Below are 18,533 nucleotides of genomic sequence, written 5' to 3'. Positions count from 1 at the left end.
TTTCCTAAACAAAAGTCATTCAAAACATTTTTCTCACCCTCTTCTCAGGTCTTACCTTCTTCAGTTTTACATGCAGATTGGGCAGAACTCAGGACCCAGCAATGAGAAACCACACGTCACTAACCCGTTTCATTCTCCTAGGATTGACAGATGACCCACACATGCAGATTTTGATTTTTCTATTTCTCCTTCTCACCTACATGTTGAGTCTAACTGGCAACCTGATCATCATCCTCCTCATATTAGTGGATTCTCATCTCAAAACTGCCATGTACTTTTTTCTCCAAAATTTTTCCTTCTTAGAAATCTCCTTCACTTCTGCCTGCATTCCTAGATTCTTGTACAGTATATCAACAGGTGACAGGGCCATTACCTATAACGCTTGTGCATGCCAACTATTTTTCACAGACGTGTTTGCAGTAACAGAATTTTTTCTCTTGGCCGCCATGTCTTTTGATCGCTACGTGGCCATCTGCAAACCCCTGCATTACGTGACCATCATGAACCAGAGGGTCTGCCAAAGGATTGTCTTCTGCTGTTGGATGGCCACCTTGTTGATCATCTCCCCACCGTTTAGCTTCGGACTGGCCCTGGAATTCTGTGACTCTAATGTCATTGACCACTTTGTCTGTGATGTTAATCCACTCCTGAAGATCGCCTGCTCAGAGACAAGGTTCATTGAACAGATGACTCTTGCTGGCACTGTGCTGATCTTTATCCTGACTCTAGTATGTGTGGTTTTGTCCTACGTGTATATCATCAGAACAATTCTAGGATTCCCCTCTGCCCAGCAAAGGACAAAAGCCTTTTCTACCTGTTCTTCCCACATTATTGTGGTTTCCATCACCTACGGCAGCTGCATCTTTGTCTACATCAAACCTTCAGCAAAAGATGAAATGACCATTAATAAGGGAGTGACGATACTCACTACTTCCATTTCCCCCATGTTAAACCCATTTATTTATACTCTGAGGAACAAACAAGTGAAGCAAGCCTTTAACGACTTAGTCCAAAGAATTATATCACTCTCAAAGAACTAGGGGAATGTTGAAGTCAGGATCCCTAAGAAATTTTCTTGTGTGTCTCTCCTATCGTGTCTCTCTCTGAACTAGATTTAGTCTTCCGTTCTATATTGATTTTGATCAGGTCACTCCTGTTCTCTTCTTATAAACCAAACTCTTTCAGGATTATAAACTTTATACAAAAGAGAAAACAGTTGTTTCAGGAAATCTAAGGATGACCCCACTCTCAACTTTTCCTCATCAGTGCTGAAATGATTGCACATCATTTTTCCAAAAAAAAAAACCACCAAAAAACCCAAAAAACTTAGTGAATTATCCTTCCTTACAGAGAGAAATAATATTAAGAAGAAATAGTACTTTTAATATTAAAAAGAAACTAAGTGTGACAAGGAAAATAGTTATAAAAATCCCAAAACGTATTTTAAAATTAGGAATAAGTATAAAGATTTAGGATTTCAAAACAGCATTTACTACTGAGGAAACTTTAGAATCACAAGTTACATATTTATTGAATGGATCCAATTCAATACAAAAGTTATTCAAAAATTATTAACAGGATATGTATTAAAATAAATAATCAGCAAATCAGATATACGGGATGGAGAAAAATATTACAGTATAAATACTAATATCAATGACATTCTCTTTTTTAAAAAAATTGAAGGGTACTTGGTTTATGATGTTTCAGGTGTACATGTATGTCATTCAGTTATAATATGTACAGATATATCTATTCTTTTTCAAGTTCTTTTCCACTATAGGTTAATACAACATACTGAATATAGTTCCCTGTGCTATACAGTAGGTACTTATTTTTTTAATCTATTTTGTATGTAGTAGTGTGTATCTGTTAATCCCAAATTACTAATTTATCCCTCCCTCCTTTCCCACTTTGGTAACCATAAGTTTGTTTTCTATGTGTGTGAGTCTATTTCTGTTTTGTAAATGAGTTCTTTTGTATCATTTTTTTAGATTCCACATATAAGTGATTTCATGATATTTGTCTGATTTATTTCACTTAGTATGATAATCTCTAGGTCCATCAATGTTGCTGCAAATGGCATATTTTCATTCTTTTTTATGGATAAGTAATATTCCATTACATATGTGTATCACACCTTCTTTATCCATACATCTGTCAATGGACATTTAGGTTGTTTCCATGTCTTGGCTATTGTGAATAGTGCTGCAATGAATATTGGGTTGCATATATCCTTTTGAATTAGAGTTTTCCTATTTTTGATATATATGGCCAGAAGTGGGATTGCTGGCTCATATGGTAGCTCTATATTTAGTTTTTTAAGGAATGTCTGTACTGTTTTCCACAGTGCCTATACCAATTTGCATTCCCACCAAGTGTGTAGGAGGGTTCCCTTTTCTCCATACCCTCTGTAACATTTATTTTTTGTAGACTTTTTTTCATGATGGCCATTTTGACTAGTGTGAGGTAACACCTCATTCCAGTTTTGATTTTTATTTCTCTAGTAATTAGTGATATTAAGCATCTTTTCATGTGCCTGTTGATCATCTGTGTCTTCTTTGGAGAAGAGTCTATTTAGATCTTCTGCCTCTTTTTCAATTTTTTTTTTTTTTGAGCTGTATAGGCTCTTTGTACCTTTTGGAAATTAATTCCTTGTTGGTTTTATCATTTGCAAATATGAAATGATTTCCTTCTTGAAAATGAAAACTATAGTCATTTCAAATTTTCACCCAGTGATAGTGCTCAAAGAAAAATTGACACTTAATTAGTTGTTAAATTCTTCACCAACTTGAACTTCTATAGGCCAGCATATTTAAACTTCCTTTGTCATTGCTCTCTTACTTGAGCCTCCTGATCATACCATGGCCCTGGTAGGCAAGAATTTTCCACTTATTTCAAACACCCAATCTCAGGGTCCTCTGGTTTAAATGGCATTGCCACAGGGGCTCTTCGGTGTCCTTGTGTTACTAATCCTCTACCAACACTACCAGAAAGCCTGGATTAGTCCTACTCATCCACATTTACGTTATTGCTTATCTGCTGCTCTCATATCACTTAATTTCATGGTTGCTTACTTATCCTTATTCTACTTTAATATAGTAAATAGCTTAGAGAAGTCTATCTTATATGCCAAGTTCTAGGATGTTTTATGCTTGACATTCAGACAAATATTAGTTATATAATAGATAATCTTTTGACATGAAGTTTGATAATTTTAAATTTTTTGTATTAAAGTACAGCTGATTCACAATGTTCTGTCACTTTTTGCTGTATAACAAAGTGACCCAATCATACAAAAATATGATGTTTGATGCTTCTGATAATGCAAATGAGAATTTTTATATGAAGATCAAAAATAAAAAAGTTAATGCATGACATTAATCTGTGAACAAAAGAAGAAAGGAAGGCATGGGAATAGTATCTGTCCTGTTAAAATGTTTATTTTTAAATTTCCTTAAATTTAAGTTGAAATAGATTAAAAGTCAAAAGTTATGAAAAGTCATAATAATAATTAACCTGAAAATTACCCTAAAAGTGATTTATAGTCATAAAAGTCCATTAAAAAAGTGTAGAGAAATAAAAGTTTAGAAAAATGAACTATTGCTAACAAGTAGCATAAGTAGGATCCAAGATTCATTTTATTGATTTTGAAAGGAAAAGTTTGTTCAGCTAAATGTATGTGCTTCTCCAGAGACATCACGAGTATTTCCAGGAACAGCCCAAGAAATACCTCCTTGTACCACAGTTCCTGTTGTGGCTCATCGGGTTGAGAATCCGACCAGTATCCACGAGGGTGTAGGTTCTAATCCTGGCCTCGCTCAGTAGGTTTAATGGCAAGCTGTAGCTTAGGTTGCAGATGCGGCTCAAGTCCTGCATTTCTGTGGCTGTGGCATAGGCCAGCAGCTGCCACTCTGATTTGACCCCTAGCCTGGGAACTTCCAATTGCCACAGGTGTGGCCTGAAAAAACAAAAACAAAACCAAAAAACCCATCTAGTCCTAAAATTAAGCAAGCTGCATATTATAAAGCAACTACAAAGATAAAATTAAAATGTAATGCCTTTATACACATATATTATTAATACTATGATAATAAATGGTATTAATTATAATTGAATAATATACAATAAAACTGTGATTATATTAAAAAAATAAGATTACCAATACTCAGAATTAAAGAGCAAGTGAAAGTGAAAAATAAAGTAAAAAAATAAAATAGGAAAAAAAATAAAAATGGCCTTGTAATTTGGACCTTCAAGCTCACTGAGAAAAGTCTGCCTTCAGGCACTTTTTTTGGTGCTAATCATCTGTTCTCCTATGACACAGATGTCTACTGTGAGTCCATCAAGACACTAGAAAGCTCTCCAGGAATTTCTCAAAATCTTAACAGTGCTTGAGGGTGGCCTTCCAAGTTCAGGCCCCTTCTGACCAAAAATATTCGGTGGCATTCCAGATTTCAACCAGAAAGAAAGCATGTGGGCAGGTATCCTAACCTTGTGCTTATGGCTGTAGTTTAATTTCAGATTTCTAAAATATTTAGCTTCTCTGATTTTTTTTCCCCCTTAGAGCTGCACGTGCAACATATAGAAGTTTCCAGGCTAGTGTACAAATCAGAATGGCAGCTTCTGGCCAACACCACAGCCACAGCAACACCAGATGCAGGCCGCATCTGAGATCTGCACTACATATCATGGCAACACTGGATCCTTTAACCCATTGAGTGAGGCCAGGGATTGAACACATATTCTCATGGATACTTGTTGGATTCTTAACCCACTGAGCCACAATGGGAAATCCTCTGACTTCTTTAACCAAAGGGGCAAAATCATTTTTCACACAAGCCTGCTTTATCCTCGGTGCTCACAGCTTAGTCAAACATGTACATCGTATCCATATTAGTTTTCTAAAGGATAACAAGGCTGTTGATTGGTATTATTTAATCACACATTCCTCAGTATGAGTTCAGAACAAATTGAGAACTAGGCACAGGAGTCAAATAAGTCTAAATAGTTGTTTCATTCTTGATTAATGTAGATCGAAGAATATGGTTAAGATGAGAGAGTTTTCTTAAACTGGCCAAATTTACCTGCCATGTTAGGAACCAGACACTTCTGCCTCAGCCCTAGAGATGAATCAGTGCAGATGGAGGGAAGAAGACAGTGCCTGTTCACAGGGCACCAGCCGTGAGCAGTGATGTTATCTCAGTCTCGACTAGCAGGTACATTTGCTAGAAAATTATTCAGTCATCCAAATTTTTAAGCCATTTTCAAATGTCATTTTTAAACATTCACAGCAGGAGACCAGATGTAATGAACAGACAGGTACCCATTGTCTAGATTCCATAATGATTAATTTATTAAAATTATTGTTCTCTATCAAGCTCTGCTCTTTTATTTTTGAGTATCATTTTACCTTACAGCATTCATTTTATTTCACTCACAAGTTTATCAGTAAGTGTATCGAACTGAAAAGAAAATTGTCTTTTACACACCACCATCAAGCCATTGTCCCACATATCAATATTATCAACAAATTGTAATAGACTCTCCTATTCAGAGTGTCTTCATATTTCCCTGGTTTACATAAAGATGCTTTGTTTTCTGTTTCTGTTTGTTCACTTAGTTGTGTGGATCAAATCCAAACGAAGTTCACATCACCTTTGGTTTCTACGTTAATTACAACATTTTTATTCTTCAGGGAAGAGGTAAAGATTTTGTGACTGCCATATGGCTGATTTCCTGTTTAAATTCTTACCACTTTTCCTGGACCAACTTTGAATTGGATTACTATATGTTCACATCCTTTCAATCATTAATTCCTGAGCCAGGCTTCTGTGACTCAGGGGATACCTGGAAGATTACAGCTTTTCTACAAATCAGAGGCAGGCAGAGGACATGGGGGAGGGATCCCCTGAGTCTCCTGCTCAGTTATATATATATATAGTGTCTATATCACATTTTACTTTGCAGAATCAGCACCTGTTTGACTGCAAATACAGGGTGATCTTGGACTCAATACTAGAGTATACATACTTCCTTGTATCTTACATAATAACACTGCCCTCACTGTTACTATATCTGTTTAGTTGACAGTCCAACATGCAGGTTTACTTGCTACAAAATGTGAATTTGTCCTAACCTTCCTAGTTTTAAACAGAGACCTTGGACAGCTATTTTTAAAAATCAAATTGTGTCTTAATCTCTAGCGTCTTTCAATTCTAGTCTCATGACAATTCTAGGCATCTTTCTCTAGTCTCATGATTTTAGTAATCAATCTTGGAATAATTTTAGGCATTAGCTAAGTATGTTGGCTATTTTTTCTCAGAATAACCAGTTAGAAAAACACTGTTGACTGAAAAAAAAAAAAAGCCACAACCTAAAAGTTGAGATTTATGCTTTATTTGGTGGCCTTACTAAGGACTATAGTCAGGATGCAGGCTCTCAGATAGCTCTAAGGAACTGTCCAAATAGGTAAGGGAGGAGCCAGTATTTTTTTGCTGGAAAATAGAAAAAAAAGACATGTAGTTTTTTGTTCAGTAATCAAAAAATGACTGCTAGTTGCAACAGCAGACATCTCAAGTTACTGATTTTAGTGGTTTTCTATATGTGGGAAGATGCAAGAATCTGGGCTTATTTAGCCTATTCCATTGACATGCATTTTTATCCTATGGGAGGGCTGCAATGGCTGATGGCTTGATGACTGCAACATCTCTTGTTTACTTAAATGCCAGGTGGCATTCTTTGTCCACAGCCTTCAAGTTTAAAGCTTTAATTTTGACAGGCATTTTATATGTTAAATCTGTAGATTCTTGAGAAATATTTTGCATCTTATCTTTATTATTGACTAAAATATAGAGTTATAGTGTGAAATACTTTTTCAAACTCATCATCATATGTACATCATTTTTGTTCTATTAATAGAGCCAAATCTGTTAAATTTCACATAATAGTTTTCCAACTTACTGAATTGAATAAATCTGGGAAACATTTTTTTCCCTATTCTCAGATACTCCTATAAACCAATTCAAAATTCCAAAGAAATATAAAGGAGAAAGATTATATTATAACACATAATAAGGGTGAAAAAGTAAGTTGGTATATATATGGCAAGCCAGTTCTCAGCTGGATTTTAGAGAAAATTCAAAAACTTATCTCTGTCAGAGACTTGGAATTTGACTTCTGGCATTCATTTGATTGTTCCTTCAATGAGTTGCAAAACTCACTGTTTGTCTTATGGAATTTTAACTCAGGTATTTACACTTTTTTTTTTTATAAGGTATAGCAATAGTTTACTTTAAAATCAACTTGGTTAATAGAAAGAAAAAAAATTCTACTGACTTCACTGACCTTGCTGAGATTTAGCCTGTATTGCGATCATTACCAGTAACATCACCATGTGCTCAGCGAACTAGACTAGACTATTAAAGTGCAATTTAGTATTATATGGGAAAATAAGTGTTACATTCTAAATAGGAATGTTTTAGATAGAGAAAATAGCTTTATTCAACCGGGAAGATTCTGTGGAAGAAGCAAAACATACTTTAGGCTTTGAAGTAAGGCAATGAAGTAATTTCTTACATTGTAATTCAACTCACAGGCATCTATAGATGATATCTGTTTAATAAATTAAAAAACTTAGAATTTTAATTAAAATATTTTCATTTGTGGTCATATAGAATTTGATTACTTTTTTTCTTATCGCATAAACAAGGACTGTAATTTATTGTCTAACTGAATAAAAAAGTATTTCGTAAACTAAATTATTATAAACTATATCTCCAAATTCTTAATTTGTACAATCTGCTAACACATTAAAAATAAATGCAAAACATTTTCAGAGCATAATGTTATGTGTAATATAACTGAACTTTTTTTTTACTATATAATTGATTTTGTGGTTTCTGTCAAATGGTCATTTTTTTTCCTAAAAATATGATTCCGCATACAAACATTCTGTTTACATGCCAAGTTCCAAAAAGGTATCCAACTATTTGCATAGCAAAGTCTCATAAACTTTTATATTTAGATTTGTTCTCTTGTTGTTGTGGTCTCTAAGTTAGATTGAAGAAAACCAGAATAAATTTTTTTTTGTCCTGGTTCTGTCTGTTCATAAGGTGACAGCTATTGCAACGCAAATGATGTTCCCAACGATTTTTCAATGAAAAGTCATCATTTCAGGTGCTATGCATTTAGTTCTGTGTACATCTTTCTGCTTGGACTATACAGCTATGGAAATGAGGCTGCTTCTGTTCAGTAGAATCCTTTGGAAAATTGTGATCAGAGTCTAGATTTGGAAATCAAACCTCTTAAAGCATTTTTAAAATGGCATCTAACACACAAGCTCATATAGAGCCTTATTGAAAACATTTGTATCACACAAATTTTAGATTATATAAGATAATTTTATTATTATATAATTTTATGTTAGATTATATTATGCTAATAAATCTAAAAATATGTGCAGAAGATGACATTCTAAAACAAGATTAAAGGGGGAACATTTTAATTCATTTTTTTCCTTCATACTTTTTAGAATTTTCTCATTTGTTTGAACCAAATAAAAATTTTTGGACCATGTCCTTAAAGGCCTGTTTCACTTGCTGGTTCCTTAGGGTATAAATGAAGGGATTCAATAGAGGGGCAACGGAGGTGTGGAGCATAGCTACCCCTTTGCTTAGAGTCACTCTGTCATTTGCTGATGGTTTTATGTACATGAAGATGCAGCTTCCATAAGAAATGGAAACTACAATCATGTGGGAAGAACAGGTAGAAAAGGCTTTGGTCCTCTGCTGAGCAGAAGGGATTTGAGAATTGTCTTGATGATAGAGCCATAGGAGAGAATCACTAATGTCAATGTGACCATCAGTGTCACCACAGCCAGGAGAAAAGACATGAGCTCTAGGAAATGTGTATCTGAACAAGAGATCTGTAGGATGGGAGAAGAGTCACAAATAAAATGATCAATGACATTTGAATCACAGAATTCCAACTTGAGGGCCAAGATCACTGGAGGAAAGATGAGCAGGAATCCAGTTGCCCAGGAGCTGAGTACAAGTTGGTAGCAAACTTTGCTGCTCATAATAGTGGTATAATGTAGAGGTTTACATATAGCTGCATAACGGTCATAGGACATGGCAGCCAGAAGGTAAAATTCAGTTACTCCCAAAAAGAAATAGAAAAATAACTGAGCCATACAACTCATGTAGGAAATAGTCCGATCCTTTGTCACAAGGCTCTTCAGGAACCTTGGAATACAAGAGGTTGTGAATGAGATTTCTAAAAAGGAGAAATTGCGTAGGAAGAAGTACATTGGTGTCTTAAGGTGGGAATCCAGCAGAGTGAGAATAATGATGGTTAAATTTCCAGTCACACTCAACATGTAGGTAACAGATAGAGAGAGAAAAATTACAATCTGCCACACAGGGTCATCAGTCAGACCCAAAAGGACAAACTCTGTCTGCACTGAATGATTCCTCATTTCTCACTTATGGTCTAAAGTAGACAAAAAGAGTTAAAAAAAAATAATGGTCAGGATTAACTATTAGAATCAATCAGAAAGAACGAAAAAGACAAGAGAGAAGCTAACATTCGTTGATCACCGACAATGTGCTAGGAACTGTTTGGAGATGTACATGAAGTTTCTTATTAATATCTCCAAAGACTCTCTTTGAATAGAGTATTACCATCCCCACCTTGTGGAGAAGAAAACTGAGGCTCAGATTAAAGACTTTGTTTGGGGTATTATATCTAAGTGCCAGCATTCTATCAGAAAGCTGGTGAATCTTTAAACATAAATACCCATGACACAACCGATATAATCCATTTGAATCCCGTGGGTGAGTTCTAGGCATTTGTATTTCTACAAACTTTTCAAGTTCATAGCAAAATGGAGAAGTACTGCATTATTAATTTAGCTCAAAATTGAACTTAAAGCCTTGTATGTTCTACATCTTTGCTCTTTTTTAACTTTATCATACCAAATACAGACTGTAAGATCTGGGCCTTGAGCACATGGATAGATTTCAGAATGTTTGTGAACGCCCTTAAGTTCTATGGAAATGATGATGAGGAGGGGACATATAAGGGTTTTTTGTTTTGTTTTGTTTTTTGTTTTTTGTCTTTTGTCATTTTAGGGTCGCACCCGCAGCATATGGAGATTCCCAGGCTAGGGGTCTAATTGGAGCTGTTGCCGCCGGCCTATGCCAGAGCCACAGCAATGCCAGATCCGAACCGCATCTGCGACCTACACCACAGCTCATGGCAATGCCGGATCCTTAACCCACTGAATAAGGCTAGGGATTGAACCTGCAACCCCATGGTTCCTAATCGAATTCATTTCTGCTGCACCAATGACGGGAACTCCAGTTTTTTTTTTTTTTTTTTTTTTTTTTTAATAAAGGCAAATGACACACAATATGTTTAAGACTCACTACCATATATATTACTGCTTCAAGAATGGCAACGACAAGAACATAATTCAAAATCCATCTCAGGTGGGTGCCAAATCAGAAAATTGCAGACTGGACTTAAAATTCATAAAACATAGTCACAGCATCTAAGAGAGTTCATAGGTAATTTTTCTAATCTTGACATAAAGATAAAATTCTCTCTGCAAAATGAAGAAAGATATCTATTTACCAAGGTTTTACTTTTAGGAATGCAATTATGATAGTTAATAGATTTTACAAATAAAAATATAGAACATAAATATAAATAAAAGGGAGAAATCCTGCTATACATTTGGAAACAGACATAGTCTTGCAACCACATTTTCAATAGCAGTTTTCAATTCCCTTAACATAATTTTGAAATCAGCTGCATTATTTGTAAGACCTATATCAAGACTTTTCTTTGTTTTCAGAATGTTTTGTTAGCCAGATTGCATTTGACTTTGGCTTCTTCCATATGGAGTTCACCATTAACATGATTCCTAAGAAACATAAAAAAACCCAAAACACAAATAAGTTAAAAAAAAAAAGCATTTTCTGTTTTTTAGAATTATCTTTTTTTATCTGTGAAACTGAATTGCTGGTGACTCTTTTTCTCAATATGGTCAACTCTTCAGTTGTTTTCTGAAACCTATCATAGACCTAAAATTTTTATATCATTTTGTTTTATTTCCTTTTCCCATGGCAAAATTTATGCCAGCTCAGGACAATTACACATTGCTTCCTTAATAGTTTTCTCCTAGTTTGATTAAAAAAATAAAATTTGACCTGGTCCAGAGGGTTTATCTGAATATCCCAGTGATTTCCAGAATCAAATTTAAAAAGACTTAGAATAATTAAAGACAGTGTATGTGTCTAAAGCTGCTTTGTGTTTATTGGCCACCAAACGAAAGCAATGAATTCCTTCTTGCATCTATTCTTCCATAACCAGAATCTTGATAACTTCTATTTATTTATTAATGAATGGCAAATATATCTCTAGGAAGATATAACCAGGTGAAAAGAAATTGATAATTAAAATGTGGCAAAGTTATGACCAAAGAGAAGCTTTCTGTCTTTTGAGAGATTTTATTAGTCTTCTATTTTTTTCAATGTATCCATTCTATGTTAAATGTAAACAATCAATCAGAAAAAGCAATGAACAGATTTAGATGTATTTCATGAATAGGAACCCTTTATGCATTTTATACATTTATACAAAAAAAGATGTAAAACCATTAACCAGAAAAAAAAATCAAGCTGCTTATAAATATCTGCCTTTGATTTCCACAAAATTACCTTAATTTACAATTAAAAATAGAAGATCCAAACTCCAAAGCACTTACCTTAGTTCCTGTATTTTCTTCTAGGATGTGAAAGGGAGAAAAAAAATGCTAGTAATGAATTTTGAGTGTACTCAAATCTAGACAGTATATCAGGAAGAAATGGAATGAGAAATTACTTTTAAGTTTCACTTCAATGCAAAAATGTGGATTGTGCTCTGTGCTTCTCTAAAATTTTCACCTCCCACCTCACTCTTTATGTAAGTTTGAACTTAGGCCAACATTCTAGACTTGGGCCATAGAAACTTCTTTATTTTGTTCTATCTCAGGTAAGATAAGTTATCTAGCATTTACTGTGAATATATCCAAATGGCATCATAGGCTTTATTGATACAATACATTCTTATATTCTTTGCATTTGGAAATGGAAGTAGAAAAAAATTCAGGGCTATCTGATGGAGTGTTAGCATATCCTCCAAGTAGGGAGATATTTCATAGTTGATTTTGCACTGTGAAAAGTAAGCTTTCTTTTATTGCTTTTTTAATTGCATACTTAAGGGACTCATTGAGAAAAGAAAAAAGAAGAAAAACAGCACAAAGGAAAACTTTCCCCTGGGGTTTATGAACAGAAGACATGGATTATGTGTAATAAAACTGACTTGTACAGCATGCTGTAATAGAATGTGAAAGGTCAGTATACTTACAGAGAATTGAGGTTATTAAAAATCTGTAAAACAGTGATGAAGAGCAAACGGTGGGTCAGGATCACATTCACGTTACTGTTCAAAGATTAACTTTAATATTTCAGTGTAAGGGTATAAAATTCCATTAAATTTGCCATATTGAACAAAATTTTTCCCTTCAAAAGTCCTTGGTGAGAAGGTTGACAAGTTACTGATTTATCATGAATTGTGGTCTTCGCCAAGCTAATTAATTTGGGGATCAGTTGCCTCAGTATATAAGACCCAACCCAAGGAGACCAGTGCTTAAGACCCCAAAGAAATGTTACTGAAAGAAAATAAGCCTAAATGATGATGTGAGAATTATATCAAGGAGTTTAAAGTAGCATAGGGCACTTCCAGTGGCTCGAGAAATGACAGTAAGACATTCATAACTTTCAGGTATTTCTCTCAAGTATGTGAAAACTATTAGAAGAAAGGATGTTCCATCCATGGACTTGCTATATTTGAAAGAAATAGAAAACTCCTAAAGTGGAAAAGAAATGCAGCATAATCCCACTGACATACCTTAATAGAGCTGGCAAGGGCTGGATATCCCTATCCTGCCCCTCCCCCATTCCCTCTCACCACTGATAACCGCTAGTTTGTCTTCTATATCTGTAAGTCTGTTTCTCTTTTGTTATAGTCATTCATTTGTTTCATTTTATAGATTTCACATACAAGCGACAATATATAGTATTGCCTTTCTCTGCCTGACCTATTTCACTCAGCATAAAACCATCCAGGTCCTTCCACAATGAGAATCACTTTGCATCTATAGGAAGAGCCATAATCCAAAAGACCACAGATAAACCTTGGTGAGGATATGGAGAAAAGGGAACCCTAGTACACTGTTGCTGGGAATGTGAAGTGGTGTAGCCATTATGGAAAACAGCACGGAGATGCCTCAATAAACTAAAATTAGAATTATCATACAATCCAGCAATTCCACTTCTTGGTATTTGTCTGAGGAAAAGGAAAGCATTAATTTGAAAAGACACAGGCACCCCAATGTTCATAGCAGCATTATTTACAATAGCCAAGACCTGGAGGCAACCTAAGTGTCTATCAAGAGATGAATAAAGGATATGTGGTATACATATACAATGGAATATCACTCAATCATAAAAAAGAAAGAGATTTTCTTTCAAATATCAGTATTTGCTACATTTCAGAAAATCAAATTGAAAGATATTTTAATCTTTTTTTCTGAACAAATTTTGATATCCAAGGGGAGGGCAGGAGGGTGGCAGGAGGTGGTAGTGAGTTGCTTTGTTCTTTCTCAGGTTTTATTTTTTCCAGCTTTATTGAGATATAATTGACACATAAAATCATGTAAGTTTAAGTTGTACAACATATTTATTTGATACATTTATAAATTGCAAAATGGTTATAACCTTAGCATTAGCTAACACATCCATCACGTCACATAATTACCACTCTTTTTTGGTGGTGGGATCATTTAAGATGTTATTCTTTTAGTAACTTTTAGTATTATACACTATTATTAATTATAGGAACTATCCTGAGATCCTCAGAACTTATTTGTTTGATAACTGAAATTTGTCTAACTGATAATGCAAAATTTCAGTTATTTCTTCAGTTTATTTCTTCCATCTCCCTTGCTACCATTCTATTCTCCTTTTCCATGAATTTGGCATTTTCAGATTCCATGTATATGTGATATCATAAGGTATTTGTCTTTTTCTGACTCATTTCACTTACCATAATGCCCTCAAGGTCAATTCACATTGTCACCAATGGCAGGACTTTCTTCTTTGTCATGATTTCAAATGTATTTCAATCATGACAAAGAAGGAAGTCCTGCCCTCTTCCTCAGTCCACTGCCCTCTTCCTCAGTCCACTAGGTGCTCCTCTACTGAGGTTTCTTCCAGTGACTAGCCAAGTCACATCACATCTCTCTGTTATCCCACTTTTGGCAGAGAGTGATTGAAAAGTTTCCATGGCAGATGAAATGGGTGGGGAAAAAGAGATGCCTTTTTACCTTTCGTATAAAATTATGAAGAATATCTTGATGAGCTGCTGTGACAAAGTTAGCTTTTCCTGCCCAGTATTTTCCATATTTATAGCAACTGAACCCCAATTTTACTAAGGGTGTAAAGTACCCAGATATAATACTACCCAGCCCCCTTACAGTTTGTATGATCATATGACTAAGATTATGGCCAATGATATAAGAGCTGATGTATCAAGTGTATTTCTGAAAAGGCTTTTAAGATGAGGTCAGAACTGGGATGTGCTTTTTTCCCCTTTTCCATTTCTCCTTGTTTACTGCAATGTGGACACAATGTCTAGACCTCTGGCAACCACCTAGGACCATGGGGTAACTTAGGACTGTGAAACAGAGGCTAATGGAAGATAAGAAATGTAAGAGGACTCTGGATTCCAAATGACTGTTAGCCTACCTTCAGACTTCTCCATGAGATGAAAAACTAATTTCTAATGTGTTGAAACAATAGCTATTTGTGTTTTCTTCTAAATGCAGCTGAGTGATACTCCTACCTGTTTTTGGATGTGGGCTATGACTGAAATATCTCCTTCTGTGGAAGAAATATCATGTATTCATTGCTTGTTTCAAGCTTCATCCGTGTCTATCTAAACATTTGTTTCATGTCTCAGAGTCCCAGTCTTTGCAAAGAGTTCCCTTACCTTGGCATAAGGTACCTGGTTAAGTTGCAAATTTATTTTATTCTTATCATTATTATTATTATTACTACTACTAATGTTATTATTATTATTATTATTATTACTTGCTTTTCAGAGCCACTCCTGTGGCATATGATTATTCCCAGGCTAGGAGTCATACACCATAGCCAGCCTACACCATAGCCAGAGTAATGCCAGATCTGAGTTGCATCCACGACCTACACCACAGCTTGCAGCAATGCAGGATCCTTAACCCAATGAATGAGGCCAGGAATCAAACCCCATCATCATGGATACCAGTCGGGTTCTTAACTTGCTGAACCACAACAGGAACTCCAGGTTGCAAATTTAATTGTAGTTGAAGCTGCAATAACTTTAAAGAATGTCTTTGCAACCGCTGGAAATTTTATTTTTGTTTTCCATTCATGCTTTCATTTGTCTTTTTCTCAGAATGTCCTTAGGGCCAGACATCCCTCCCAACCCACAATTACATGTATATATATGAAATTCAGAGGTCTCCAGGCCAAGGATGGAATGCCTGCTACAGCAGTGACCTGAGTCACAGCATTGACAACACAAGATCCCTAAGCTGCTGCACCACCAAGAAACTCTCAATTTATTTCTATTTTAACTAAACTTTTGATTTGATATAATTGTATATTTGCATGCATGGACTTGTATGTGTAGATCAAGTAATTATTCTGGTAGTTACTAATGTGTCCATTTTGATTTTTAGATACGCAGCAACCACAGAAGTAATTACTAGGTGGAACTGTAAATCCTTTGGATCCACTGCAAAATGATTAGACAAGATTTCATCACTTGGCCTCCAAACACACAAGCTATAGGGACATTTGTTTTCTGTGGTGTTAGAATCAGTTCCAATAGAACTGAAAAGTCAATTTCAACAGAACTTGAAAGAATTTGGGAGTCCCTTTTTTTTAGGTCTAAAATTACTCTGCTAAGTGATCACACCTCTTTGGGGAAGGACTGATAAATTTGTCTATATTTTCTGTGGCTTTGCAGCATCCTTCCTCAAGAAGACATGATAGATTTGGTAGTTGGAAACTGGCTCAGGTATGAAATTGAGTTAGAGACTGAATTTCCATTGAGATGGCCTCCCTCAGCTTTCTTGAACCTTCTTGATTATATAGATCAAAAATACCTTCTTTTCTGCCCATGTCAGTCTTATGCTATTAGATGTTGCCATGGACACCTGCAAGACAATGACCCTGGATTACCATTCCTTGGTAAACAAAATTAGGAAGATGGAGTCCACTTTGCTCTTGACAGTTAAATGTTGTTGGCTGGTCTCTGGCACTCTGAATCTTGCCATTCGTAAAGAACAGGCTCTCTTACCCAAATCCTTGGTCTGCAAAGAACAGTCACTACTGAGTTCCCAGAGATGCTGGTGTTGTCTCTACCAGAACACTACTTACTTGCTTTGTGAAGGGAATTTCCTTTGGCTTCTCACAGCTGGTGTGTTCTCTGGTTTTAGTTAGTAAAGCCAGTCTAGCATTCCTAAGTCTTTGAGACTTTTTGCACCATTTTAAAACATGATGTAAAGCTGTTGTAGTTCATTTCCTGCAAGCTCCGGTGTGTCCAAACTTCAAGGACTGAGGATATAGCAATCCTTGCTCTGGGTGTTTTTGCCAGGATGCTAAGATATATCAATACTTTCTCCCTTATTCAGCATTTTGCTTAACCCTCACTCAACTCTAGCACCTTCACGATCCATTCTTAAATATGTTATCTTGACTCCTGCAGTACATGTTAGCTTTTTTGGTGAATAATTATTTCCCTTCTGTAAAACGAAAACTGCTTTCCTAGAAAGGCCAAGTTGAGACCTGGTTCTAGGTATTGTTATAAAAGCCATGGCTTGAAGTGAGGGCAGATTTTAAGGAAACTAAGTATTATCTTCCAATGCACTTGCCTCAGGTGAGGACTTTCATATATATTCCAAGTAGAAGGAGGCTGCTATTTTATAGCAAGGAAGAGGGGGATTGAAGATTCAATACTTGCTTCGGGTTTCTCTATGCTTTTTGCATAATCAATAATCACATTCATCCCTAAAACTCAATTACCAGTTTTCTCTTTTTTTCTTTACAACTTCTTATACCTTTTGAGCAAAACTTTTACTGTTTTCATTTAGGAAACTTGTGGTTTAAATAATTTCAGCATTATAGTTGAAGTCTGCGTGATCTCTATGTAATTTCATGAATTGCTGTTTTGGTTGCCTTTCGGGTAAATTTTCCTCTGTCGATGGACATTTATTTAGGTTGTTTCCATGGCTTGGCTATTGTAAATAGTGTTGCTCTGAACACAGGGGTGCATGTATCTTCTTGAATTATGGTTTTATCTGGAGTGGTCTTTTTTTTTTTTTTTTTTTTTGTCTTTTTGTCTTTTTGCTTTTTCTAGGGCCACTCCCACGGCTTATGGAAGTTCCCAGGCTAGGGATCTCATCGAAGCTGTAGCCAACGGCCCACGCCAGAGCCACAGCAACGTGGGATCCAAGCCGCGTCTGTGACCTGCACCACAGCTCATGGAAACCCCAGGTCTTTGACCCACTGAGCGAGGCCAGGGATCGAACCCACAACCTCATGGTTCCTAGTTGGATTCATTAACCACTGAGCCACGACGAGAACTCCTGGAGTAGTCTTTTTGATGATAGCCATTCTGACAGATGTGAAGTGATATATCATTGTGGTTTGATTTTCAGCTCTGATAATTAATGATGGTGATCATCTTTTCATTTGCCTGTTGGCCATCTGTATGTCTTCCTAGGAAAATGTCTATTCAGGTCTTCTGCACATTTTTTTTAATTGGGTTATTTTTTGATGTTCGACTTTGTGAGCTGTTTATATATTTTGGATATTAACACCATATCAGTCATGTCCTTACAAATATTTTCTCCCAAGTAGGTTGTATTTTTGTTTTGTTGATGGTTTTCTTTGATGTATAACACTTTTAAGTCTAATTAGATCTCATTTGTTTATTTTGCTTTTCCTTCCTTTGCTTTAAAAGATGGATGCAAAAAAGAATATTGCTAGGATTTAAGTCAAAGACTGTTTTGCCTTTGTTTTCTTTTAGGAGGTTTATGGTTTCCAGTCTTAGAAATTTAATTTGAATGGATTTCAGATTAGGAAAGAACAAATAATTTTAGTAACTTAATGATACCTGCTTTGAGATGCTAATGTATGAAAACTTGAATCATCAATTTTGGCATTCCTTTTCTTCTTGGAGAAGGTGATTCTTTTGATTGGGTCATTGAAAGCTTGTTTTTCTTGCTGGTTTCTCAAGGTGTAAATGAAGGGGGTCAACAGAGGAGCAATAAAAGTAGTTAGTTCAATTACAACCTTATTAATAGCAACTGATTCCTTTGCTGAAAGTGTGCTGTGGATGAAGATACAGCTGCCGTAGGTGATAGAAACCACAAT

General features: G+C 35.5%; 1 protein-coding gene and 1 pseudogene across 1 annotated transcript; one reads left to right on the top strand and one right to left on the bottom strand.

The window, feature by feature from the left end:
• Window positions 1–200: 200 nt before the first annotated feature.
• Window positions 201–8,257, top strand: LOC110258862 (olfactory receptor 6C68-like). The gene is made up of 4 exons (XM_021082101.1): window positions 201–728; window positions 4,392–4,484; window positions 5,624–5,705; window positions 8,115–8,257. The coding sequence occupies exons 1-4, from the start codon at window positions 201–203 to the stop codon at window positions 8,255–8,257; spliced, it is 846 nt and encodes a 281-aa protein (XP_020937760.1).
• A 224-nt stretch (window positions 8,258–8,481) lies between these two features.
• On the bottom strand, window positions 8,482–10,090 carry LOC100151915 (annotated as a pseudogene).
• Window positions 10,091–18,533: the final 8,443 nt, after the last annotated feature.

Source organism: Sus scrofa, unplaced genomic scaffold (genome assembly GCF_000003025.6).
Source record: "Sus scrofa isolate TJ Tabasco breed Duroc unplaced genomic scaffold, Sscrofa11.1 Contig524, whole genome shotgun sequence".
Lineage (NCBI taxonomy): Eukaryota > Metazoa > Chordata > Mammalia > Artiodactyla > Suidae > Sus > Sus scrofa.
The sequence above is the reverse complement of the archived record's forward strand: the minus strand, read 5'-3'. Positions and strand labels throughout refer to the sequence as shown.